The following is a 24,869-nucleotide window of genomic DNA, read 5'->3' as shown; positions in this document are numbered from 1 at the left end:
GGCCGAATAATACATCCCTTTTAGTGGAGGAGCAAGTTAAGCATCAAGGAGCAAATTTCAACGTCTCATAGGATATTTTAAATGATTATGTAGAGTTTATTTTTAATAGTTAGCTAGTACTTATATGGTTCTATTCTTAGGGTAATTAATCAAACCAATATTCCTTTGGGTAGTATAATTAGGTATGTTGTAGGCATAATTTATGTTTTGATATGTCCGGACGAAACTACACCATGAAACATGTATTTATTCTCCGAAATCATCGGCGCCGTATATCCCATGTATATCACACTATAATCATAATCAGGCACTCGATATCTCAATACAGTAAGAGTTGCTTGCACGACTCAGTCAGTCAGGGGTTGGCCAACGTTAAATACGAGCCTCGCATAATGCACACATCATTCCTCTGTTCGAATTGCGTCAACATATTATATCTCGTCGGAATTCGTGAGATCTAGCAGTGCTATGCGGAGTCATTTTTGCCAATCTCCCCTTTACGAATACCAGGATGTACGTCCCCGTGTCGAGGCTGGGAATTGTGACCACAAGTCTTGGAATATCATCATTAGGCTCTCATGAACATCTGAAATCATCTAATGACATTGTACGTGGTACTTGATATGCCTGTGGAATGATGAGCCGTACCGTGGTTTATCCTATTTACTAATACAAACTTTCATCTCATGCCACTGACTGTTAGTTCATGACGTTGTTTCTCGAATGTTTCTAAAACTAGAACCGGGATCAAGTTTTTCAGTTTTCTCGTATCAATGTCTCCCTTATCCCCGAGTATCTGGAATATAAGCTCGATGGCCTCTCTATCCTTTGCTCCAGCTTAAGTTTTTCTTTTCTTCAGTCTATCGTTTCGGGGCAACTCTTTATATCTGACCCCAAGAATTTTCGAAAAGGAGCCCGAGTGTTTGGCTGCGACAATACCGTTAAAATGATACGGGCAAGCAAGCCGCTTGTTCTGTCCTCCATAGTGAGCGGCGCATATTCTCTCGTTGCGCGCCAGAGCGGATGTAGCTTTACCCTTTCGACAGGTGGCTCATTCACCGGCCAAGTCGGCCAATATGACGGTGGTCAGACTAAAGGTGGACTTCCCGGAACCAGCGTCGTACAGTCTGGGTTTGTCCTGAATGGCGATACGATATCCGACTCCCAAGGCCGCGGTTGTTGGTGGACACCACCGAGTACCGTGCTCCAATGTGACGTCGGCCAAAACCCCGAAGGCGGATTTGCTATCGGTTGCAATGGGGAGCTGACTTATAATGGCCAGTCTTCTTTCTGGCAATGTGCTACGGGAGAGGATGGTGTAGTGATGATATACCTCTGGCCTGGAGGGACCAACTGTAATCAGATTTCCTTGATAGCGAGTGGGTGTCATCCTTCATCGTGTGATTCGGGTTCTGGCGCTTCGGGAACTGCTCCGGGTATAGGATCGACATACCCTGGCCCAAGCGGTACGGCTCCATGGAGCGGTGGTTCGAATATGCCCCCAGGTGGAACAGGAGGAGCTGGTCCTTCAGGAACAGGCGGTACTTATCCTACTGGCGGGCCCGGCACCATGCCACCTGGTGGAGGCGCTCCTCCACCGTGGTCTACTGGTCCCGGAGGCGGCTCAGGTCCGTGTATGCCGATGACAACTACCGTTTTTGTTACTGTATCAAACACGGACTGCGTTTCAACCGTTACTGAGTGTCCTCCACAAACGGCTCCTCCAGGAGGTACCGCTCCCCCAGAGTCTCCAACTACAGAGGCTCCGCCTCCGGGAACAAGTCCGCCAGGAACACCACCAACAGTAATGCCTCCACCAGAGACGAGTCAACCTACTACAGTTGCTCCGCCACCAGTAACTACCCCGGAGATGCCCTCAAATACAGAAGGGACATCTCCTGCTACTAGCCCCCCAGAGACGCCCTCAAACACACAAGGAACAAGTCCTGGCACTAGTCCTCCGGAGACGATTCCGCCAACGACTGTCATTCCGCCACCGGAGACTACTCCAGAGATGCCTTCAAACACGCAGGGGACTTATCCTGGTACTAGCCCTCCGGAGACGCCTACAACGGAAATCCCGCCACCGGAAACGCCCACGACGCAGATGCCTCCGCCTCCACCGCCGCCGCCTATGACAACTCCCATGACTTCTCCGGAGATACCGACAACCACTCAGGAGACAAGCCCCCCAGAAACTACACCGGAAGTTCCTCCTACGACTTCTCCGGGATATCCAACCACGGTTATTCCTCCACCGGAAACACCCACGACCACTCAAGGAACAACTCCTCCAGAGACCACACCACAGCTCCCTCCATCTGAGACGAGCCCTCCTATGACCTCTCCGGAGACACCAACGGTTCCTACCACCCCAGGGTATCCGACAACAGTTATTCCACCCCCATCAAATACACAGGGAACAAGTCCGGGAACGTCGCCGCCGGAGACACCCGTGAGTCCTACGACTCCAATGTATCCTACAACAGTCGTTCCTCCACCGGAGACACCTACGACCACAGGAGGAACGAGCCCTGAAACATCGCCGCCAGGAACTCCCACAAGCCCAAGCTATCCCACGACGATTGTTCCTCCACCAGGAACACCAACCACCACTCAAGGAACCAGCCCTCCAGAGACGACACCGGAGCTCCCTCCACCCGAAACGACCCCCCCTGCAACTTCTCCGGGGACACCGACAATTCCCACCATCCCGGGATATCCAACCACAGTCGTACCACCACCACCGGAGACGCCTTCAACTACGGGAGGAACAAGCCCTGGAACAAGCCCCGGAACGTCGCCGCCGGAAACTCCTACAAGTCCAGGATATCCTACAACGGTTGTTCCTCCGCCAGAGACACCAACAACTACTCAAGGGACAAGTCCTCCACAGACTACGCCGGAAATTCCTACAACTACCCAGGAGACAAGCCCTGTAATGTCTACCACGGAAGTCCCTCCGGAGACACCGTCAATGCCTACTACACCAGGGTACCCAACAACAGTTGTACCTCCACCACCGGAAACACCTACCACTACCCAGGGAACAAGCCCTCATACATCGCCGACTGAAGTTCCACCACCGGCAACTTACCCTACAACGGTTATTCCTCCTCCAGAGACGCCGAGCATGCCTTCGGAAACACCACCGAGTACGCCGCCGACCATGCCACCAGAAACACCGAGCACGCCCCCGCAGACACCTACAACAACCCCAGGATATCCCACCGGTCCTCCTCCTCCCCCACCTCCTCCCCCGGAATCGCCAACGACAAGTGTCCCCGGCACTACGCCTCCACCTGTAGAGACTAGCGAGACTTATCCGGGTACTTCTCCAGGGCCCTCTACATTCACTAGCTCTGAGACAGTCGTAATTCCTACGTGCCCACCGGAATCGAAGTCGTGTCCCGAGATGTCTAGCAGTACTACCCCAGGTACTCCTGGTACTTCAGGCCCTGGAACTTCGCCGCCCACTGAAACTACACCACCCGTTCAGACTACTAATACAGGTCCCTCGACTTACCCAGGTACCACGCCGCCAGTCGAAACGAGTCCTTCATCTACGTGGACATATTCGACGACGTCACCTCCTAGCGAAACCACAAGCCCTGGCATTCCAACAAGTCTGACCTCTCCTGGTGAATCAACCTATCCTGGCACATCTCCTGTAACATCTCCTGGATCATCTACCACGGTCGTGGAGACAACCACTACAAGTTCGTGTCCAACAACCTCTACCTCACCTGGTGAGTCGACAACTAGCGTCCCTGGCATACCTACTACTTCAAGCGAGACAATTCCTCCAGGAGGTTCGACTTATCCCGGGACTTCTCCAACCACAAGTATACCGACCGTACCGCCCACTACAAGCGAGACGACTCCTCCAGGCGGTTCAACTTACCCAGGCACATCTACAACAGTAGTAGAGACCACAACCACTAGTTCGTGTCCAACAACTTCAACCTCACCCGGAGAGTCATCCACTACTAGTATACCAGGTGTACCTACTACTACCAGCGAGACGATTCCAGGCACAACCCCGGGCACGACTTCAGGCACAACTTACCCCGGAACAGCTCCGACCACCAGCGTCCCAGGGGTACCTTCTACCACAAGTGAAACAACTCCAGGTAGCTCGACTTATCCTGGAACATCTCCCACTACCAGCATTCCAGGCATACCCACAACTTCAACCTGGACGACTCCGGGTGGTTCAACATATCCTGGGACGGCTCCAACTACTAGTGTCCCAAACACACTGCCCACTACAAGTGAGACAACTCCTCCAGGTGGTACGACCTATCCTGGAACATCTACAACGGTTGTGGAGACCACCACCACGAGTTCTTGCCCGACAACTTCGACTACACCTGGAGAATCACCAACAACTAGTGCACCGGGCGTGCCCCCAACTACGACCCCGGGTACATCCTATCCCGGCACGTCTCCCACTACCAGTGTCCCGAGCGTCCCTCCTACTTCAAGTGTGCCGACAGAGACCCCTAGCATCCCGGGTACTTCGACTTATCCTGGAACATCACCAACTACTAGTATTCCGGGCGTACCTACCACCACGAGCGAGACGACTCCAGGTACAACCCCGGGCACGACTCCCGGCACTCCTGGCACAACTTATCCAGGCACATCGCCAACTACCAGTGTCCCGGGTGTACCCCCTACATCGACCATACCTACAGAGACCCCCAGCACTCCAGGCGCTTCGACTTACCCTGGTACAACTTCAAGTTCGTGCTCGACTACGGAAACGGAAGTTCCAAGCACGACACCCGGAGTTCCTACCACAACGCCTGTGGTGCCCGGGACGACCTTGACTCCCAGCACGACGTCGCCTGGAATACCAACCACATCGGCTGAGGTTCCTGGAACATCGCCTACAACGCCAAACGGATATCCCACTACCTCGGCTGGAATCCCGACCCCATCGTACCCAACTTCGGGAACGCCTCAAGTACCAAGCACGGCGACAACGCCTCCAGGAGAGTCCACAAGCGTCCCTGGTTATCCAACAGGGCCACCGCCGCCGCCGCCGCCGCCGCCTCCGCCATCATCAGAGACACCAAGCACTCCAGGTTATCCGAATGGACCGCCATCTGGTCATCCGGGGCACCCAACGGGACCACCGCCACCACCACCGGCAGAGACACCAAGCAGCCCAGGCTATCCGAACGGGCCGCCGTCTAGTCAACCAGGATATCCAACAGGACCACCACCAGCAGAAACTCCAAGTAGTCCAGGATATCCAACAGCGCCACCGCCACCAGCGGAAACACCGAGTACTCCAGGCAATCCGAACGGTCCGCCATCTAGTCAACCGGGTTATCCCACTGGCCCACCGCCCGAATCTGGCCCGCCGCCGCCTACATCAAGCCCTCGTGTTCCTCCTCCGCAGCCAACGCCCCCGGCTGAATCTGGCGCTCCCGGCAACCCCACTGGACCACCACCGCCGCCACCACCAGAGGCAACTGGTAGTGTTAACGGAGATAAAAACTCGCCGGAACCGACAGGAAATAATGCCCCTGAACAGTCCAAGGACGCAACATGGGCGGCGCCGTCTAAAATCCCCAGACGGGCGACGGGCCTTTTCAATCTTGCCCCGTCTTCCCCAACCTGTCCCGGCGAGCTAACTGGTCAATGGGAGTCCCCGGATCTAATAATCCCCGTTGACAGTTCGCGCCCGAACAAGGCATACGGATCATCTACCTCGGGCGAGGTAACATCCACAATCTCCAGCATTTTCAAATTCCACGTCCCATCCAGCGGCAGCGGTAAGACATGCAAGCTCGTGTTCTTCTTCCCCGAGAACGAAGACGCACAGACCTCATCATTCGATATCACTGGCTCGGGAGCAGTCGAGTTCTCACGTCTCGACGGCTACGTGGATCTAGACACGACGCAGAACAGCCTCCCGGACATGGCGCAGAGTTATAATAGGCTCACCATCGCACCAGGAAACGCGTACACCATCGAGTCCTTCGCGTGTCCCAGCGGCGAAGACGTGGTCGTCGAACTAAGCAGCGCACCCGGTAGTCAAACGTCACTATGGTTTGATCAAGACTCGACTGACGCGTGCCCGCTTGGCTTGTTCTTAGTAGCGAGCGCGCTGGGAGATGTGGAGTTGTGAGTGAGTGAGTAAGTGGAGGAGATTAAAAGAAGAAGAAGAATAAATGAGACGAAGAAATTGATTGGAATGCATCTCATCTAGTCTACAGCACGGAAGCTGGATTGACTAACAACAGCGTAATAATGAAAATGTCGCCGCACATATGGACGTAGGTATTAGCTTACGGTGTGGGATATGCAATGTATGTAAACATGGCTTATATGAATCAGGGTTCAGGAAATGTAATAGGAATAGTAATAGGTAGCCATCATTAAGTCAGATTATTTCTTTTGTCATCTATGACAATTTTCTTAGGTTTGAAATATCGTGTTTGTTAACATTGTGGATTTATTCCTATGAGTTGTTACGCAAAAATTACCTAAGGCCGCTTCCCTTCAGGGGGACTCACTGACCATCTCTAGCCACTATACCCCTGAATTTGATCAGCAATGTGGCTAAGACCTGTGGCTAGTAAATACATTTTATTCCCATTGCCATTTCAAACGCGCAATCAAAAAGCCAAAATACTTCTAACAAGATACAGGAATAATACCGATATAATAGTCTCCATATTACGAAAGTCTATTATAGTCCATTTCCCCGATCAAGAAATGTCTGTTACAGTCTCTTCTTCTTTATCTTTACGAAATTTAGTTTCTAGTAGCACAAAACGCCCAGGTACATCACATCCCAGTCCATTTACCTTCTTAGGGAAGACGTTATCGCGACCGCAAGCTTTGCATTAGTAGCGTCGGAAATGGCCGGTCAAGATCGACCTCGTTGATTCGCTAGAGATTGTCGCCTCGGCTCGCACTACATAACAGGTACCTGGTAGGTAGGTACCTAGGTAGGTATTTACAAAGACCATGCCGTTGCCATCGCCGAGCGAGCAAGAACCGCTCCTTCAATATAGTCAACTAGAGTCAAGCCGCAGTCAAAATCATCTCGTTATGGCTGTAGCAGAAGATAATCCCATGCCGAATGGTGACGGCGGTGCCTTTAACAATATTGGACCTGATGAAGCCCGCCGTATCTTACGGCGCATTGATTGGCATATTATGCCGCTCCTCTTCCTCATTTACACCTTCAACTTCATGGACAAGACCATATTGTCAAGTGCGTCGGTGTTTGGTCTGAGGGAAGATAATCATCTCGAGGGCTCGAATTATTCCTGGGTATCTAGCGTCTTCTATTTCGGTTACTTCCTCTGGGCATACCCCACGACGTTGTTAGTCGCTCGCCTGCCGATAGGAAAATATCTTGCCGCCAATACATTCGTTTGGGGTGCGGTGGTAGCCTTAACTGCTGCATGCTCGAGCTTTGGAGGCTTAATTACAGTGAGATTTTTCCTCGGTATCGCCGAGGCAACTATTTCGCCGGCTTTAATGTTTATCACGTCTACGTGGTACACCCGAGATGAGATTCCCGTTAGGACTGGTATCTGGTTCGCGGGGAATTCTGTCGGAGGCATCATATCGTCACTCCTTGCCTATGGAATTGGTCACATTTCCGACAATATCCACCCGTGGCGTTGGATGTTCATCGTTCTAGGTGTTGCCACTTTCCTCCTGGGATTTGGAGTACTCTTCCTATTGCCCGATACTATTTCGAGTACCAAATTTCTAACTCCGGAAGAGCGACAGTGGGCGGGAGACCGAGTTGTGATAGCCGGTACAGGTCGCACGGAAAACGCGACGTGGAAATGGGAGCAGATGCGAGAGTGTCTGCAAGATCCCAAGACGTGGCTTATATGGTCCGTCGCACTACTCTGTCAGATCCCTAATGGTGGTACCCAGAACTTTGCAAACTTGGTTATTAAGTCATTCGGATTTACGTCACTTGAGTCGACACTTATTAATATCCCTTACTCCATTATTTCCGTCATAGCCATCTCCGGAACCGGGTGGATAGCCGGACGCTTCCGATCGATGAATTGTATTCTCGTCGGTCTTATTGTTATTCCACCAGTTGTCGGATCCGCGTTGATTGGGAGCCGAAGCTCGATTCCCCATGGAGTCTCCCTATTTGGGTATTTTCTTTTATCCACCGGACCGTCTGCGTTGCCTCTACTTTTGTCTCTTGTCCAGTCAAATTTTCGAGGTGTCACGAAGAAAATGACTATGACCGCATTGTTGTTTATTGCCTATTGCACTGGAAAGTACGTAATGATCCTATCAAGTATACTATTCCTCTTCGCCCTAATTTGCTACCACCAAGTTATGGGCTCTTTAGTTCTGTCTTTAGAGACTGCCTACTGACCTCCTTAGTATTATCGGCCCTCAATTGTTCATATCCAATGAAGAGCCTACGTATAGCACGGCGTTCCGTGCAATTATGATATGTTATGCTTTGGTGATATGCCTCATCGCGACCCTCAGAGTATATTTACAATTAGTCAATAAACGGAGACAACGAGAAGAAGGGATCCAAGGTAGCTCCGGAGCTTCTGGTGCTGTTGGTGGGGGCAAAGTAGTCGACATTGCCGACACACGTAATATGACTGAAGCAGTCAATGAGGTTCAACTAAGACCAGAAGACTACGAAGATACAACGGATTGGAACAGTTTTGGGTTTCGCTACAGACTCTAAAACAACTCAAATTCAGAGAACATGCGTCAATCAGAGAGTCGCTCGGAGTCTGGAGTTTCCTTGACATGCAATCTATTATAATATATAAGGCAACCTCAACTAATACCCAGCTTCCCAGCTTCCAATAATCATCGTCGTTAGTTCCTAATCCATACGAGTCTAAGTTCCAATAGAGAATATACGTTGGCGTAGCTTCGGACCTAATTTAAAGGATGCCTCGAGTGCTTCCTTCAATTGACACGGCATTTTCTCTTCTCTCCCCAACATTCCAACTCTTAATCGATTACATGAACGATAATCAATTATTACTTCAAATTACAGTACCATAATCTGCCACTAGAGACCTTAAACCACCAAAATGGGTAAATATGTAATCGGATCTCCTGAGGAGAAAGCCAAACGGGCTAACTTCGAGTTCCGTGGATCCTGTGTGAAAGCACCAAACGAGGAGAACATTAAGTTATTGCTCGGCGAAGAGTGGTGTAGCAACGACATCAATATTACACTCTTGTCAAATGATTCTCATGCTTATAACTATCTAATTACAAAACCTAAGGAAAATAAGCTTGCGAAAACTATCATACGAGTAATGCTACCGGTCGACCCCTATTTCAAAACGCAAGCCGAGGTCTCTACTATCGAATGGGTCCGACAGTATACGTCGCTACCGGTTCCCAGAGTCTTGATATTCGATCCAACTGGTACTACTCAGATTGGACTTGAGTGGGTTGTCCTAGAATGCTTTCAAGGCCAGATACTTCCTGTCGCGGCCGAAGCAGACGAAGTCAACTGGGCTATGGTAAGCAACGAGAAGAAGCGGTCATTGATACGACAGTTTGTGTCCTTCTACTCCGCGACATTCGACCACCAATTATCGGCAATTGGCAATCTATATATGGGCCGTGCGACCGGAGTCCAGGAAGAAGATGATAAAGTTGGTGTCATCGTCTCACCAGAGTTCTATATGACAGATAAACAAAATAACGATCATGGCCGTGGGCCATTTCGAAACAGTGCCGAATGGCTCAAGATACGCCTGGATATGAAGTACAAAAACTGCCTAGCCATCCTGAATGCAAACGCCGTTCTCAGAGCTAAACATATCATTGACCGCTTGAAGAGATTGAGAGAGAGGCTCTTTGATTCCACACTCTTCGAGCCCACCGTACTCACGAACTGTGACATAGGCCCGACGGACATCATGATGAATCACAATAGACTAGTCGGGGTAGTGAATTGGGAGCATACATCCGCTCTTCCACTGTGGAAAGGGTGCGAACTTCCCAAGTTCCTGCAAGGAATAACGCGTACCAAGGAACCTGATGAGAGAGACTATCTGGATGAACAGGGCGAATGGTTGGCTGGGGCCAGAGACGACTTCGCCAAGCATGTGCTACAATGGTCGCGAACAATGCTTCAAAAAATGTTCCTTGACGAGATGTCCCGGAAGTGTCCCCAGTGGATGGCTATTTATAATTCTCCAATTACTCGTCTAAGGAAGGACTATGACGTCGCCGTAAGCTCTTGTGATAACCCTGCTACCCAAGCTGCGATTGAGAAGTGGCTATATACTATAGAGTCGGGCTTGGAAAATATTCGACTTCAGAACCCGGGAAAGGCTCGTGCGGATATCTCGAGCCTAGGCTTCACCATTCGCAGCCTTCAGGATCGTATCTACGACAGCGCAAACGTATCCGATACAGCAAGACACCCCACCTCAGGGCCAGAATCACATATATGGAATCTATCATAATAGGAAAGGAAATCGTTTACAGACTAGACCTCTAACTATTATTGTATGAACTAGCATCTTTACAATATTCTCAGAGGCTAGCTCGCGAGAGATCCACGCTATATCGTAACCGCTCTTGAACCATCACACCAATCACCTAACATAGTCAAAAGTACGGTGAAGAGAGCCCCATGAGGAGGTTGGACCTTATTACTAACGGTATTATTGCTCGGAGGGGTCGAGTTGCATGCTTTCTTTGGGAGGATCCAAGACTAAGGTTCGAGAGAAGGTAGCCAATCAAGCAGCCATAGTTAATACTAAGCCAACCACCGCGTACCAAAAGAGCTTGATTTCCTGGATCTCGGATCTAGCAATTTACAGAGGAGCACGGAACCGACCCGAGTGCTGCATGTCTGCAATATCAAATGGCAATGCTGGTAATTATCATGACACTCTAGACTCCCGGAGCTGAAGTCTAGACTTAAGCTCACCCACGTCGCCTGACCTTGCCACAGTAGTCGGATCCCAAAAATAGCTTATTCAAATTGTATCACGATGGATTCCAAGGCACGGAATATGTCCAAAGCTCCACAAAGCTTCTCTACAATTATTATTTTTTCGGATACTGTGATAGTGTTCCCGGAGCCTTTTCTTTGCGATGCTACCACGTAAGCAGCTCAGGCTCCGGACGACGTTGTCGTTGCGAAGCTTGGCGGCGCTGACTCGACTTAGTCAACTATGAGAAATGTCACGATATGTCGTGTGTGTAACGGGGCGATTTGAAATATGACGCTTCTGCTTGGTCTATTCGTCAGCCACCGAGCCCTCCATTTTTTGTTTTGTCGTGGAGCCGATGGATGATGATGCATCGTCGGCCTGCAGGCACGAGGTTATCCCTACAACATGGGGGTGGTTTTTTTCTTCTTATGGGTTTTGCCCCCTGTAACCCCCGTAACCGACCCCTTGGTGTCCTTTTAGGAACGATGCTATTCGCTCTGCTATAATTAATGCGGGTAGAAAAGGGAGAGAAAAAAAGCTTCGTTTTGTTTTTTTTCCCTCGCTCGCCTCTATTCGCATTTACCCCAGCTTTGATAAACACCCCCCCGTAAACCACCCCCCTAGTCCGTCAATATACGGCTAAATAGATGGCGCGTTCTCAACGTCACCTTTCTGCTACCCCAGCCGTCATTTCCTCGGCCCTTGCTACTCCAATTGATGCCTGTTACGGCCTTCCGTTTTCCGAAACGAAGTGGCTGTTCGCGGGACGGAGGCTATTTTGTCAGCGCTGGGCCAAGACTCGACGCTGCTACCGTATGTAGAATGCTTTCAAATACGCAATTCGCAATTCCACGATGATCTTGCAGTTTGGACGGCTCAAAGCGTACTCTGTCCCCCTTTTCCTTAAGCCTTGCTGGCTGGTACCTAGGTAGGTAAGGTAGGCCTTGCGGGCCCCGGCCCGCACTCCTTGTTATATCACCGCGCATCATTCTACGACGTTGGGATCCACGGGGGTCGAAACTCGCTCACGTTATAATGAGCCGCTCAATGGGTATTTAATTGCTAGATGCCTGGAATATATCTTGTGCATGTGAACTCATTCCTATCTCTGTTGCTTCCAATAGTCTTCCTAGATCAGGAGTGGCTGCTTGATACCCACGTGTAATCTGTAAGCCCCCTATAGAACTATATATATATATCCTTATCTAACATGGTGCTCAGTAGTTATTCAAGGTCACGGTAGTAAAGTACTTGTCGAAACTCGTTTATTCAGCTTCGATAGCTAGTTCCCCGAAAGCTTCAAGCTAGGACGTCAAGATGCGTTGGAACTTAGGCTTAACATGCGCAGCTGCGCTATTCGGCTTCGGTGCGTACCTATTTTGAAGCACCTTGATGATATCTGAGGATTCAGACGTCAATGGATGTGAAGCGCATTGGTTAACATTTACGGCGGAGATTTGTTTACAGTATCCGAAGCCAGCGCCGATGTATTCCGTGATCCTGACACCGGGTTCTCGTTTTCTCAGAAGGACGTTGCTATCACGACGAACAATAACTTCATCACATTCCGTATCGCGATCCCAAGCCCAGCGCCTGCAGGCCAACCGTACGATGCCGTGATCCAGATCGTCGCTCCTGTCGCTGCTGGTTGGGTCGGCGCCGCCTGGGGTGGCTCCATGACGAACAACCCCTTACTTATCGGCTGGGCTAACGGTGCAAGCGGCGTGGTGTCTATGCGCCGAGCAACGTAAGTTGAATATTTCTTACCATGGACAATGCTATACTATATAATATATAGACTGCCCCCCTCTTTCCTATTAAAAGCCACCAAAAGACTAACCCATCATAGCTCCCACACCGCCCCAACGGCATACACAGGCGCCTCAGTGCAACTCCTCAAAAAGGGCACCAAGAGCAACGGCACGCACTGGCAAGTCACAGCCAAATGCACGGGCTGCACACAATTCACCACCACGGGCACCACCACCAAGACGCTCAACCCAGCCGGCAGCAACCGCCTAGCCTTCGCGTACTCCAAGACCAAGCCCAGCCAGCCCGGGTCCGACACCTCGACCATCAACGTGCACGACCTGTTCAACTACTGGGACCACGACTTCGCGTCCGCCGGCAACCCCGAGTTCCAGGACCTGGTCGACAGGAACTTGTGAGTTTGAGTTACCCACCTGTTAATTACCTACCTACCTAGCTCGAGTGGTGAGGAGGTATTTAAGGAGGGGGGGAGAAGAAGGGGGGGTCGGATTTTCTTAGAAAGAAACATGATGACGATGATGATGATGATGAGGAAAAGAAAAGAAAAGAAAATAAACTTATTTTATCTTTATCTCTTGAGAACCCCTTCTAACACCGTCTTTGCGTTAAGAAATTCTTCGCTTGCGTACGTACCCCCGCGAACCCCGAATCTGCGGAGAAAGGGCGGCGTTTTCGAGTAGTAGGGATGCGTGTTGTTATTTTTTATGTACTTTTTCCAATATGATAAACAAGCGTAGTTTAATCCTTACGCTGCAGATGGGGGGCTTCGTTGGGTACCTATGTGTCCTTAAGATAGGTGAGGAGGAGGAAATTTGAGATGGATATGGAGGCGCTTGAGTGAGTGATTTATTCTACCTGTCCTTTCCGCCGAGGATATCGTATTCAGTGTATATAAAATAGATTATCCGGATCTGGTCTCCCTCTTACTATGGGCTTCTATCTGAGAGAATGTAATAAGTTACCCTCAAGTTCTGTTCTGTCCCTTTAAAATATGACGTCTCAGTCTGAGGCTTAAATGTGTCCCAAAGACTCATTGGGTATTGTTGTATTGACTGCAGAATCGTTATGTCCAGTGACATTGTGCTCAAGGTATTTATAGTCTACCTAAAGTATTTATAGACGCATATACTTACATATGCGTCCCAGATAGTGGGAGTCTCACTCAACTCGTTTAGTATCTCCCAATATCACTTGCACACAGAATTTCCACAGCCAGTAAATTCAAAATTGAAAGTATAAATTACGTGAAATGATGTCGATGACAACGGCTACCGTCTAACATATTTAAACAATTTCAACAAAAACAAACAAACATTGACACCAACGCGCGTCCAAATGGATGTTTCTCTATCTCGCTAGTACACAGGGTAAATCCCACCGGCGAAGCCTCGTCTCCTCGACGATGCCATCTGGACCAAGATTAACTTATTCTGCTAATAGGATGATACCCTCTGTCTAGCAAGCTTCCCGCTGAAGCGATTGATTCCGTCTAAGCCTTGATAGCCATCTCGCCCATGGGGAGAGCCGCGAGCCCTAAGATTTGTTAGTTAAGACATTCTCTTATAATTTTCGCATTTTCGATAGAAGAGGGAGAAAAAAAAACTTACATCCGTCAACGTCTTCGGGAGATTGTTGCTCCTTGGTGCAAGCGCTGTACTGGTCGGGGGTCTGGGCGTGGATACCGGCGGTGGCGCAGTCGGTGTTGAGACCGCATGAGCCGATGTTGTCCATGGCCTTCTGGAGAGTGTCGCCCTCCCAGCCGAAGAGGTAGTCACCGTGAGCGGCAGGGCCACTATAAAGAGTTAGTTAGTTAATCAGGTACTTAGGTATACAATAACAGTCTTTTAAAACCGGGAGTTCCAGCTTACCCAAGGTTCATGGAGTAGACGTAAGGGTTGGAGCCGTCAGTGGGGAAGTCGGCGGCGTTGGCGAACTCGGTGACGTTCCACATCAGCTCGTACATGATCTGGGGGAGCTTGACGGGGTGCGTAGACGGGCAAGCACCGCCTCCGGTAGCGCCAGAGCCGGAGCTGTAGGCGACGTGGCTCTGGTGGTCGGGGCTGTCCAGGTTCTTTCCATCCCAGCATCTATAAAGCAGGTTAGCAAGTTTAAACGAGAAGTGAAAAAAGGCGCTTATTAACTTACGTAGGGAAGATGATGGTCTGTCGGATCATCTTGCAGCTCTTGGAGCTGGGGATGTCAACAGTGTCGGAGCCAGTGCAAGGAGCACCGCCGACGAAGGTGTTCTCGTTAGGCGACGTCCAGCATCGGTGGCAGATGTTTGACTTCTGGACTTTGCTGGGGTCGGTGTTGGCGGCGTTACCGGCCAACATACGGAAACCCTATTGTTTCGGTTAGGCAAGCTCTATTATTAAAGGGTCTTGTTGATTCTCTCATACCTTCTTGAAAGCGGTAGTCTTTCCGCTGGGAATGTAGTAAAGGTCGAGGCCACCCTTGTTAACAAGCTTTCCTTGCGGGCCACCGTTGCCGACCTGGGGGACGCGCTTGTAGGTTCCGTTCTTGGCCTTGTAGAACATGACGGCGGTCCAGTAGTTGGACTTGTCTTCCTTGAACGTGCACGATGTGCAGGTGGAGGAGGCCAGGTCGTGGACCTCGGGGTCCATGGTAACGTTCAAGGAGTTACCACCGACCAGCTGGTGAAGATGAGGAGTGTACTTCATGCCGGGGTTGACCAAGGGGTCGATTCGGTCAACGACCAACTGGGAGCATGCGAATCGCAGCATAGAGTTTCCAAACTGAGCGGCGGCATTCTGCGCTAGGAGCGCTGCAACAGCGACAGAAGTCAGCTGCATCGTGACTGATTTTTCACCTAAGACGTTGATCGATGAGGCCTTAAGGGGGGGTGGTGGTGTGAGAATGAGTGAGACGTTGAGCGAGCAACGATGATTTGCTGAGAAGAGGCAGCGAGATGCACGGTTGCAGAAGTAGAATCCGGGGATCTGAAATCTGGGGAAGTTCGCGATGCCCGTCGTACTTGTATGCTCCGTAAGATGGCTCTCTCTCTCTCTCTTTCTCTCTCTCGCTGACTTGCGCCTACGAACTGCCGAGCGCGAAGAACTCGTTCGAAGATTTCTTTTCCTTGGGCGCAACAAAACTATTGGCTAGGATCATTTCCCAACTTGATTGGCATCGATTTCCGCATTGGGGGTCAAGGGCAGCCATGGCTCCGTGTGTTGATTGATCCCTGAGCCTTGCTTTTCACCCCCTTCTGGCTGTATCGCATTTACCCGGTTATTTACACCTCCCAATTATAGAACCGCGATAAATGGCAACGTAGTAACAAGCCGCATCTATACTCGGAAATATGGGTCTAAACAAACTCGAATTCAATATTGGATGCGTCTTAGATGCGTCTTAGATGTCTCTTTGCCACCACTGAGAGCCGTATACTAACACGTGTAGTTTAGGATCGACCTGAATTAGGCTACCGAGCATCATCTTCCATATCGCCTCGCCTGTGGAGACGTACCCATGGTTCTAGGCACGATCGAGAACCTTCACCGTCAAAAGTCTGCTATTCTGGTTATCGGGTTAGATGTTCTGGCTTCCCCATTCTGTGATTAGCTCCATGATAGATCTCCCCACGCTGCTGTTGACGACTGATCGACAACCGTGGATAGCCCCATGGCCGAACGTGCGGCGAGGGTTACCAGGGTACACAAAGAGCACCCGCTCCTCACTATATCCGGTCGAAATCTCGGCCCTAATGTAGAGAGGAGGAAGCAGTGCCAAGACATATTATAGGCCCTGGTCCGGCATCCATACCACAGATATTATTGGGAGCATATGCTAGTGTCGTCATGCCCGAAGAGAAAATAGATTCAGTTGCCTGATTGATTCGCCCTGGCGGTAAGCATACTCATTGGTGGTACGCCTAGACATTTACATTAGTCCATGGCAATTGTCGTTGGTGCCTTGTGATGGGGCCGCGGGTACGTATGTGCGTATGTGACCTGTAAGATGAAACATGTAACCAACAAATACGTTGCTTCGATATTGCGGCTGCTTGTCACCGGCCTTCTGCCTCAGTCGAAACTCCCACGTAATGATTCGGTTAACTGTGCCGTAGGGCATACTCCTGAGCGAGGACCACCGTAGCGGAGAAAAAAAGGGGAATTCCAAATCATTCCGTCGTATAGGAGAAATGGAGCAACTCTCTTAGATGACTTTGCATCCATAGCTTCCCAAGCGAAAATACCAACTCGGATGAGACATGGCCCAAAGTAAGCCCGAGAGAATAAGATCGCCGATGAATGACTGTTGGGCAAGATAGATAGTTCATAGGTTAGTCTATTGAGTCACAATGTAGTCTATAGGACTGCTTCAATCCGGGTTGACGGAATAAGAGGCTCGTAATATTTGGAATACTCGAGAATAATCGTCGGTTAGATGGAATGATATTCCTGTTCCTACTTGTCATTCGAGTGAACTTGTTACCTCATCATAAAACATCTTGTTCCACAAAGAAAGGCTCACTTACCAACTTGACTCGTATATGCTCTGGGAATAAGACACGCAACTTGTTTATCGAGTCCCCCTATGGATAGCGGCGAATCATCAAGGTCGTCCACAAGAATTTCCGAGCCTGACCCACGCATCGATAGATTTCTCTTTCAAAGCCCGAGCTTAATTGAGTCACAAGGACACTTAAGAGTTCTTCATTACTGATAGTAATGAAAAATATGCCTTCCTATCGATTGTATACGTCAATAATTTCGGTCACTTCGGAGGGCATAAAGCAATACAGCCAATTAATAAAATAGGTAAGCTTAGGCCAGACAAGCCGGTCTGTCAAACTTTGTTCTCTAATTCCCCAAGACTGACGATACTCATGAATACTTATTCCATATTTGACATCATCGTCAAGAACTATACTCTATAATACCATTTTCTATCTCAACATTCGCTATATCTGGGTATCTAATAATAGCTGTTGTTTTTATTATTAGGTAGTCTAAGAATAAGATATAGCGTACCTGGGGATCCAACACGCTGGCTAGCGATTCTGCCAAAAACCTCGTTGGTGGCTATAGTTAGCCTTTCGGGCTGGGTATGCCATGTGAGTACCTAATGCGTTGTAACCGGGCCACCCGCGTATGATATGAAAATTGATTAATTTCGCTGGGAGTTAATATATAGGCGTTAATCTATAGAAGACGAGTAGTGGTGGGAGGAAATTTGTTATTAAGGAGTAAGAACATATTAATAATATATGCGATCAATGACAAATAACTTAAATTATGTTTTGCATGTCTTCATCTACGTTACAGATTCTCCGTATCTGTTCGATGACAGTTAAGCAAAATCTATCACAAGTCGAGTGAAGTCAGTATAGTCTTGCACAATCCCCTCGCGATATCGCGACAATGATCCAACCCCATGGGGACTCCGCGGGGTTTCGCTAAATCAACAACCGAGACCAACCAGCCTGCCAGTCCAATCATATTCGAGACCTGGCATACCTATCTCTGGATTCAGAACCAGGTCGCTATCATCATGCTTGCAGCAGATCTCGGGAGATGCCTAAAACTGTCGGAATGCGACCTTGCCACGATCGGGTTGCCGATCAGGCGGGTGAGGTGAGGACGGACCTGAGGGCCGGGCGCGGAAAATACCTAACCATCTACCTATTCTGCTGGATTAGCAATTCTGATGTAAGAATTTTACGGCGAAAAGCACGAAATTAGAATGGCCATGATAAGGGGTAATAGCATTCTCGCAGGCCTCTTCTTTCATGTGACGGTCTTCACCGCAGGATGCATTGGACAACGGTTAGGACCGTCTGGATCGCAGGTATGGCGCTTTTTCATGCATTTACCACAGAAGTTCACTCCTATAAAATTAGTACAGGAGTGTAACATATCCTTATGCCACTCAGGGGCGGGAATCATTGTAGAACTAATACTGTAAAAGTCTATCCCGCTTGACCTGTCGCCATTCTACAACAATAAAGCATTTGGCACATATCCCGGGGAGGCTTCTTTCGACACTCTAGGCCAATCTTATCCGGTGCCGGATCTAGATGAGCCCTACTATATCTCAAGCGATACAAGCATAGTATACTCGTTTCCGGGATATACCGGACCTAGCAAGCCTGACAATATCATATGCGATAGCCAAGCTATAACTGTACCCCCCGGGTCGTACTTCTCAGCCTCGTTCCTAGTCTCCGAAGACAAGGAAGGGGAAATAGTTTCTGGAAATGTGACCTTTACGTATACCGACAACAGCACGTCGGTGTATGAACTGCGCTCTCTGGACTGGTATAGCTTCTTGACTATTAACCGCGGAGAACTGATATTCCCTAATCGCTTTACCGCGACCGGCGTGGATTACAACACCAGCCATATATTTGAGCGAACTGCGCATTTGGACCCCGGAAAGCAACTTCGCGGCGTCACGTTACCGGAAGCAACCAGCGCTGACGATGGCCGATTACATGTATTCGCCATTTCTCTGTGGAAATCCACTGCGGGAGTAGACGTGCAATCTATCCGTCCAACTCAAAAATGGCTTAGCAGCGGTTCGCAAGCAGTTGAAGTCACGGTTAACAATGCCGGACTCGATTGCGTTGCAGGAGATGGATTAACTCTATCAATATCTGGTGAACCCCTTCGAACCACCGAAAAAGGGCATCTTAAGCGGCTATGCCCAGGAGACCAGAAGATCGTGACAATCGGTGTAGAATCCAACTCCACCAAACCACTCAATGTCTCAGTAATCATTAACGACGGCGTTGCTCAACGGTCCCTTGAATTCGAGAATATCCAATTTGGTCTAACCGAATGGACCACCGACCTAGACAACCTCGCAAGACACGAAAGCCCAGAATGGTTCAACAATGCCAAATACGGGATATTCATCCACTGGGGGCCATATTCCGTAACAGGATGGGGCAACTCATCGCCGCACGAGAGCTACGCGGAATGGTTCTGGTAAGAAACCCCCCCCCCATGAATCCCTCCATTAGGTATGTAAGCACAGCTTCTAACCAAGACACTCAGGTGGTACTCAACGCACCACCCCCAATCCGACCCCTCCGACTTCTACAACTACCGCCTGCGCACCTACGGCAAAGACTGGGCCTACGACGACACCTTCGCCAACTTCACCGCGTCCAACTACGACCCGAAAGCATGGGTCGACCTGATCGCCTCCGCCGGAGCCAAGTACTTCGTCCTAACCTCCAAGCACCACGACGGCTTCGCGCTCTTCGACACCGGCGACACCAGCAACCGCTCCGCGCTACACCACGGTCCGCAGCGGGACTTACTCGGCGAGCTCTTCGACGCCGCGGCGCAGCACCAACCGCACCTCAAGCGCGGCACGTACTTCTCGCTGCCGGAGTGGTTCAACCCGTCGTACGGCCCCTACGGCATCGACACCTGGCCCGGCATCCTCGCCGCGAACCCGTACACCGGCGTTCCGGAGGCGTACACCGGCCACACGCCCGTATCCGACTTCCTCTCGGACGTCATGCTGCCGCAGATGGAAGCCCTAGCATATACCTACGGCACCGACATCCTGTGGTGCGACTGCGGCGCGGCCAACGCCACCGCCGCCTTCGCCGCGCCCTGGTACAACGCCGCGCGCGCCGCCAACCGCCAAGTCACGACCAACAGCCGCTGCGGCGTCCCGCAAGCCGCCGACTTCGACACCCCCGAATACCAGCAATTCGCGTCCGCGCAGCGGCGCAAGTGGGAAAGCAACCGCGGCTTGGACCCCTACAGCTACGGGTACAACCGGGCTACGCCCGACTCGGCGTACATGAACGCCAGCAGTATAATATACACGCTCGTCGACATCGTGTCGAAGAACGGCAATCTGCTGCTGGATATCGGGCCTCGGGCGGATGGGACGCTGGTACAGGCCGAGGTGGATTCGTTGCTGGAAGCTGGGAGGTGGATTAGCGGGCATGGCGAGGCGATATATGATACGACGTATTGGTTTGTGCAGAGCGAGGTTGCTGGGGGGGCGGATGTTAGGTTTACGCAGACGGATGAGGCGTTTTATATGCTTTTCTTGGAACGGCCGGTGCTTGAAGACGGCGTTGTTGATATTGCGGCGCCGGTGCCGGTGGTGGAAGGCGATGAGGTGAGTTTGCTGACCGTTGAGGGTGGTGAGAGCTTAACATGGAGAGTGATGGGGCACGGTAGCGGGACGATACTTAAGATCGAGGTTACTGAGACACTGTTGGATAAAGAGGAGTACTGCTGGGTGTTTAAGATCAAGTATACATGATAACGCCATAGTCTATACCAGTTTAGAAACTACCTGTCTATGCTAAGATGCTATAATCCGAACATGCGTTCGTTTGGGTATTGAAAAGGATGCAATCTACTAAAATCAGCGAACGCCATAGTTGGTCCTAAATAACAATCGTTGTCTCCGAAACTCATTTCTATTCGAACAATATCATGACTCTTCGTTATTCCATCGTCATCCTTCTTAGATCCCTAGGAAGATCAGGTGGACTCTTTCCATTCCGGTATTGCCACAATCGACTTAGATCCTTCACTCTGACCTTTCCGTCGTCAATCTCGTCTTTATTTTCGTAAAAGCTGCCGTGTACTACAACTTCGCCCTGAGCAATACCCCCCTTTCGTCCAGCAAGCTCGATCAAGGACCAGCTATTCTCGACAGCTTCGCGCAGGTCATCCTTTTCTGTGCCCTTTTCAGCCACTTCTATAACGCTGCTCATAAAATCATTGCGGTCAGCACAGCCCATAAATTCCCCCTTGGCATCTCGTTTGAGCGGAAACATCCCGTTCAGATAATGCTGGGAGAACTGATGTCCGCCCCGCGGAGAAGTGTGTTTGAAAACACGTCCAATATATCGAGGCATTTCCGGAGATGCGCGCTCATTTGTTACGAAATGAAGAATTCCCCATAGAGCGACAAAATCGGTCGTATGGGCGTAATGCTCGACGTGAGCAATCGCGCGATCGGATGCCGGCACGGTATAAGCCGTCGCATGCGAGGCGCTTGACTCTTTTGAGAGCGAGGTGAGCGTCGGGACCCGTCTATTGACATCAAACGAAGCTCCACTACCGTTTGACGGTCTCCTCCTCAACGATAATGACTGGGCCTCTACTGGAGAGTCGGTGAGCGGAATTTCGGCAATGTTGGTGTGGATCTGACTGCCTTCTTTTGAACTTTTCTTTTCCATATCCAGAGAGAGGATATGTCGATGCGGATTATTAAAATGATTAGAGGCATTCCCAAAGGTATATACCTCGAGCTTCGATAAGAGATTTTGTGGTAACTCTTGAAGTAGCCAGTCAAGGACTAAACCGCCTTCTATTCCACCCTGTGAGTGCAAGATGAAAACCACTTTGGTGTATTGTGGGTTATATAGCTTTTCCCTGATAATCTTATAAGCTGCACGAATGTCGCTTGTAGCGTATCCGAAATTACGTTGTACTAGACACTCGACAACGTCAAATATGATACCCGTAGTCCGGTTGTGAACACCAATAACTGGTCTCTTGAAAGTGAGAGCCAAGCGATTGATATTGCTCTTAAGCCAAGCTTCTCTAGTTCTTGGGGTTAGCGAAAAATGTCACACACACCGGATTGTCATGGGGTCACACATACCCGACAGCAACGCCATTTAGGAAAATCCATTGCTCATGCGCATGCTCTTCTAGAGCTGGTGCATATTTCGGATCCGAAGTGAAGGTAATAGTTTTACCATTTAAACCGAGACATAAAAGCCAGTTTAAAGTAAAGAAGGCCGCCAATCCTACTGCCACCATCCAGACCGGAAATAAGACAGCCAAAGGCAGCGTTAATATGAATAACAACTGAAGGACCACAAGAATCGCATGAATGATCATACACCATATATTCTCCCAAGTAAACGAAAGCTCGTCAAAATGTTCTCCGTCGCAGGGTCGAAGAGGCCAAATTACCCAAGGTAAAGCCCAAGCAAAGGTGAAGAAGTATCTCACATCCCACATCATCAACCGCCAAGGCATATCGGTATAGCTATAGTTAATAACGGACTCGCCGCCGACCTGCGAGCCGACAAACTCTGTGCGATCCATGATGGGTCCTGATTTCGCTCCATTTGATTTCGTGAAGATTTTTGAAAAGTAGAGAAGACCACCAACCATAGCAACGAGAACGGTGCCAAAGTAGACAGAAAAATCCATAGAAGAAAAGAGTGACTCCGGATGGGGAGTGCAGCATTCTTTTATAACTCCCAGGATGCCCATATTCGTATCTTTTCAGCTACACTAACTAAGCCTTGCCCCCCAAACGTCGGTAGCACAGGGAAGAGATAAAGTGCAAGGTAGTACCCATGGTGTCGGCAACGGCACGAAGTGGCTACTAGACCGTGACATCGTGGCTAAGGCCCTAGGTAGCGACATCTTACAGGGCTGATGAACTTCGCTTCTTGGCGTCCATAATTATAATTATAACCAATAAGCAGTAGTATACGATTTTGTGAGTTGGTCATAATTCGGGTCATCTGAGCTCAGACGCTGGAGCATTTTGAGTTGTGGAGGGTTGGAGACATAAAATAAGAGGGAGTTCTTCTATAAAGGTGCCCATTCTATTCTTACTAGGCTCTTGATTCGTTAACAATCCCGAGGGGCTGTAATTAAGCTCTATGTTAAGTGCCTAAACTTTTACTCATAGCAGGCAGCCACTACTATAAAATCTAAGGCTTAGGGATGTGTTACAAAGTTAGGTCGCACTACATGGACAAACGAAGTGCCATGTGACTCGTTTCGGCCCGTGCAGTATTAGCGCTACTACTCAGTTAGGTAGGTGCCCTACGTATGTAGGTCTCTATGTAAGTCTCTAAGCTTAGCTTGTGGTTACGTCAATTCTCTTTCGTCAACTTCAAACTGACTTGTTTAATCTCTTGACTCGTATCTCTCGACTTGTAAAATTCAACCGAAGCAAAGTCGACATAAACTCGGAGAAATGGACGAGATAATTGAAGAGCCGCAGATTACCTCACCGGGGACCTCGGTCGCAACACCGAAGGTTCTCATCATGATGGCCGACTATGGTCATGACCCCACGGGTACGCCACCTTTGAGATATCTATATCTTGCGCATGCATAGTTCGATCTCTCACTAAACCCTTTAGAAACCGCCGTACCTTACACCGCATTCAAGAACGCAGGCTATAAAGTCCAGTTCGCGACCGAGAACGGAAATCATCCGCGATGCGACAAGAAAATGCTGGAGGGGTTTACTCAAAAGCTACTCGTACGCCATGACGGCTCGTGACGACTTACCAGACGTTTGAGCTAGCTATCCTAATATCCTAGCAGGGCGCAAACAAGGAGGTTGTCCACCTGTACAAGAAGATGGCTGTGAGCGACGAGATGCGCCATCCGCTATCATGGTCTACTCCTGGCTTCTCCCTCGATCCCTTTGATCTCGTCGTCTTCCCAGGCGGTCACGACAAGGGAATGAGGCAGATCATCGAGTCACCTATCGTGCATAAACTTGTAGTAGACTATTTCCCCAAGACTAAGAAGCCGAGTAAGAAGGTTATTGCTGCCGTGTGCCATGGCGTCATGGTACTATCCGAGTCGAAAGATGCCAATGGCAACAGTGTTATACGAGATTGCATCACGACAGCATTGCCAGCGAAATTCGAACAAGCCGCATACTGGAGTACCAGGGCAGTCCTCGGTGATTACTATAAGACGTATGGCCATGGAAGCGAAGACGTTGAGCAATCAGTATGAAAACCAATCCTCTACGAAATGGCGTCGACGTAAATACCTATCTAACTAAATCAATCAATTCGCAGATTAAAAAGGTTCTTGCCGACCCAGCCCAGTTCAAGGCCAGCTTAAACCCCGGCCCGTAAGTTTTCATTCGACTCTCAATCTTTAAGGCTATAATCATATCATAGCCTAGTCTTTTTCGCTCACTGTTTGTTTCTAGGTTTACTGTTGAGGATGAGCAGTACAATTACATCAGTGCTCGGTATCCTGGCGACGCGGAACTATTCGCTGAGGAGATCATCAAGCTCTTTGAGAGCTTCCATAAGATTGTGTAGATGCTCATATTACTGCGTTAGCGCGGTCTCGTAATACCAGATTGTCGATACCCTTTTCAGCGGATATATAAGAGTTATATTTCACGAGAATGACCTAGCTA

The 24,869-nt window shown here is 49.6% G+C and overlaps 8 protein-coding genes across 10 annotated transcripts; 6 read left to right on the top strand and 2 right to left on the bottom strand.

The window, feature by feature from the left end:
* Positions 1–946: 946 nt before the first annotated feature.
* GL218_09117 (uncharacterized protein) lies at positions 947–6,145 on the top strand (the record flags this gene model as incomplete). Of its 2 annotated transcripts, XM_033585943.1 has the most annotated exons (4): positions 947–3,437; positions 3,531–3,749; positions 3,810–4,595; positions 4,644–6,145. In XM_033585943.1, the coding sequence occupies 4 exons, from the start codon at positions 947–949 to the stop codon at positions 6,143–6,145; spliced, it is 4,998 nt and encodes a 1,665-aa protein (XP_033439909.1). The 2 variants fall into 2 exon arrangements, with proteins under 2 accessions (XP_033439909.1, XP_033439908.1); XM_033585944.1 differs by having other exon boundaries at positions 3,531–3,944; positions 4,002–6,145.
* Positions 6,146–7,074: 929 nt separating this feature from the next.
* GL218_09116 (uncharacterized protein) lies at positions 7,075–8,713 on the top strand (the record flags this gene model as incomplete). The annotated part of the gene is made up of 2 exons (XM_033585942.1): positions 7,075–8,282; positions 8,392–8,713. 2 exons carry the CDS (start codon positions 7,075–7,077, stop codon positions 8,711–8,713), a joined length of 1,530 nt encoding a protein of 509 aa, XP_033439910.1.
* Positions 8,714–9,071: 358 nt separating this feature from the next.
* On the top strand, positions 9,072–10,466 carry GL218_09115 (uncharacterized protein; the record flags this gene model as incomplete). The annotated part of the gene is made up of 1 exon (XM_033585941.1): positions 9,072–10,466. The coding sequence occupies one exon, from the start codon at positions 9,072–9,074 to the stop codon at positions 10,464–10,466; it is 1,395 nt and encodes a 464-aa protein (XP_033439959.1).
* A 1,817-nt stretch (positions 10,467–12,283) lies between these two features.
* GL218_09114 (Cellobiose dehydrogenase) lies at positions 12,284–13,111 on the top strand (the record flags this gene model as incomplete). The annotated part of the gene is made up of 3 exons (XM_033585940.1): positions 12,284–12,309; positions 12,373–12,690; positions 12,793–13,111. The coding sequence occupies 3 exons, from the start codon at positions 12,284–12,286 to the stop codon at positions 13,109–13,111; spliced, it is 663 nt and encodes a 220-aa protein (XP_033439960.1).
* Positions 13,112–14,202: 1,091 nt separating this feature from the next.
* GL218_09113 (uncharacterized protein) lies at positions 14,203–15,526 on the bottom strand (the record flags this gene model as incomplete). The annotated part of the gene is made up of 5 exons (XM_033585939.1): positions 14,203–14,246; positions 14,321–14,505; positions 14,582–14,800; positions 14,859–15,055; positions 15,113–15,526. The coding sequence occupies 5 exons, from the start codon at positions 15,524–15,526 to the stop codon at positions 14,203–14,205; spliced, it is 1,059 nt and encodes a 352-aa protein (XP_033439906.1).
* Positions 15,527–18,422: 2,896 nt separating this feature from the next.
* GL218_09112 (Tissue alpha-L-fucosidase) lies at positions 18,423–20,975 on the top strand (the record flags this gene model as incomplete). Its single annotated transcript, XM_033585938.1, has 3 exons — positions 18,423–18,527; positions 18,648–19,669; positions 19,739–20,975. The coding sequence occupies 3 exons, from the start codon at positions 18,423–18,425 to the stop codon at positions 20,973–20,975; spliced, it is 2,364 nt and encodes a 787-aa protein (XP_033439907.1).
* Positions 20,976–21,162: 187 nt separating this feature from the next.
* GL218_09111 (uncharacterized protein) lies at positions 21,163–22,852 on the bottom strand (the record flags this gene model as incomplete). 2 transcript variants are annotated; one of them, XM_033585936.1, is made up of 2 exons in its annotated part: positions 21,163–22,270; positions 22,332–22,852. In XM_033585936.1, the coding sequence occupies 2 exons, from the start codon at positions 22,850–22,852 to the stop codon at positions 21,163–21,165; spliced, it is 1,629 nt and encodes a 542-aa protein (XP_033439903.1). The 2 variants fall into 2 exon arrangements, with proteins under 2 accessions (XP_033439903.1, XP_033439904.1); XM_033585937.1 differs by having other exon boundaries at positions 22,332–22,783.
* An 820-nt stretch (positions 22,853–23,672) lies between these two features.
* Positions 23,673–24,768, top strand: GL218_09110 (uncharacterized protein; the record flags this gene model as incomplete). The annotated part of the gene is made up of 5 exons (XM_033585935.1): positions 23,673–23,775; positions 23,842–23,963; positions 24,029–24,445; positions 24,517–24,572; positions 24,654–24,768. 5 exons carry the CDS (start codon positions 23,673–23,675, stop codon positions 24,766–24,768), a joined length of 813 nt encoding a protein of 270 aa, XP_033439905.1.
* Positions 24,769–24,869: the final 101 nt, after the last annotated feature.

The sequence above is a fragment of the Daldinia childiae genome, assembly GCF_008694065.1.
Source record: "Daldinia childiae strain JS-1345 chromosome Unknown Scaffold16, whole genome shotgun sequence".
In the NCBI taxonomy this organism is placed as follows: Eukaryota; Fungi; Ascomycota; class Sordariomycetes; order Xylariales; family Hypoxylaceae; genus Daldinia; species Daldinia childiae.
The sequence above is the reverse complement of the archived record's forward strand: the minus strand, read 5'-3'. Positions and strand labels throughout refer to the sequence as shown.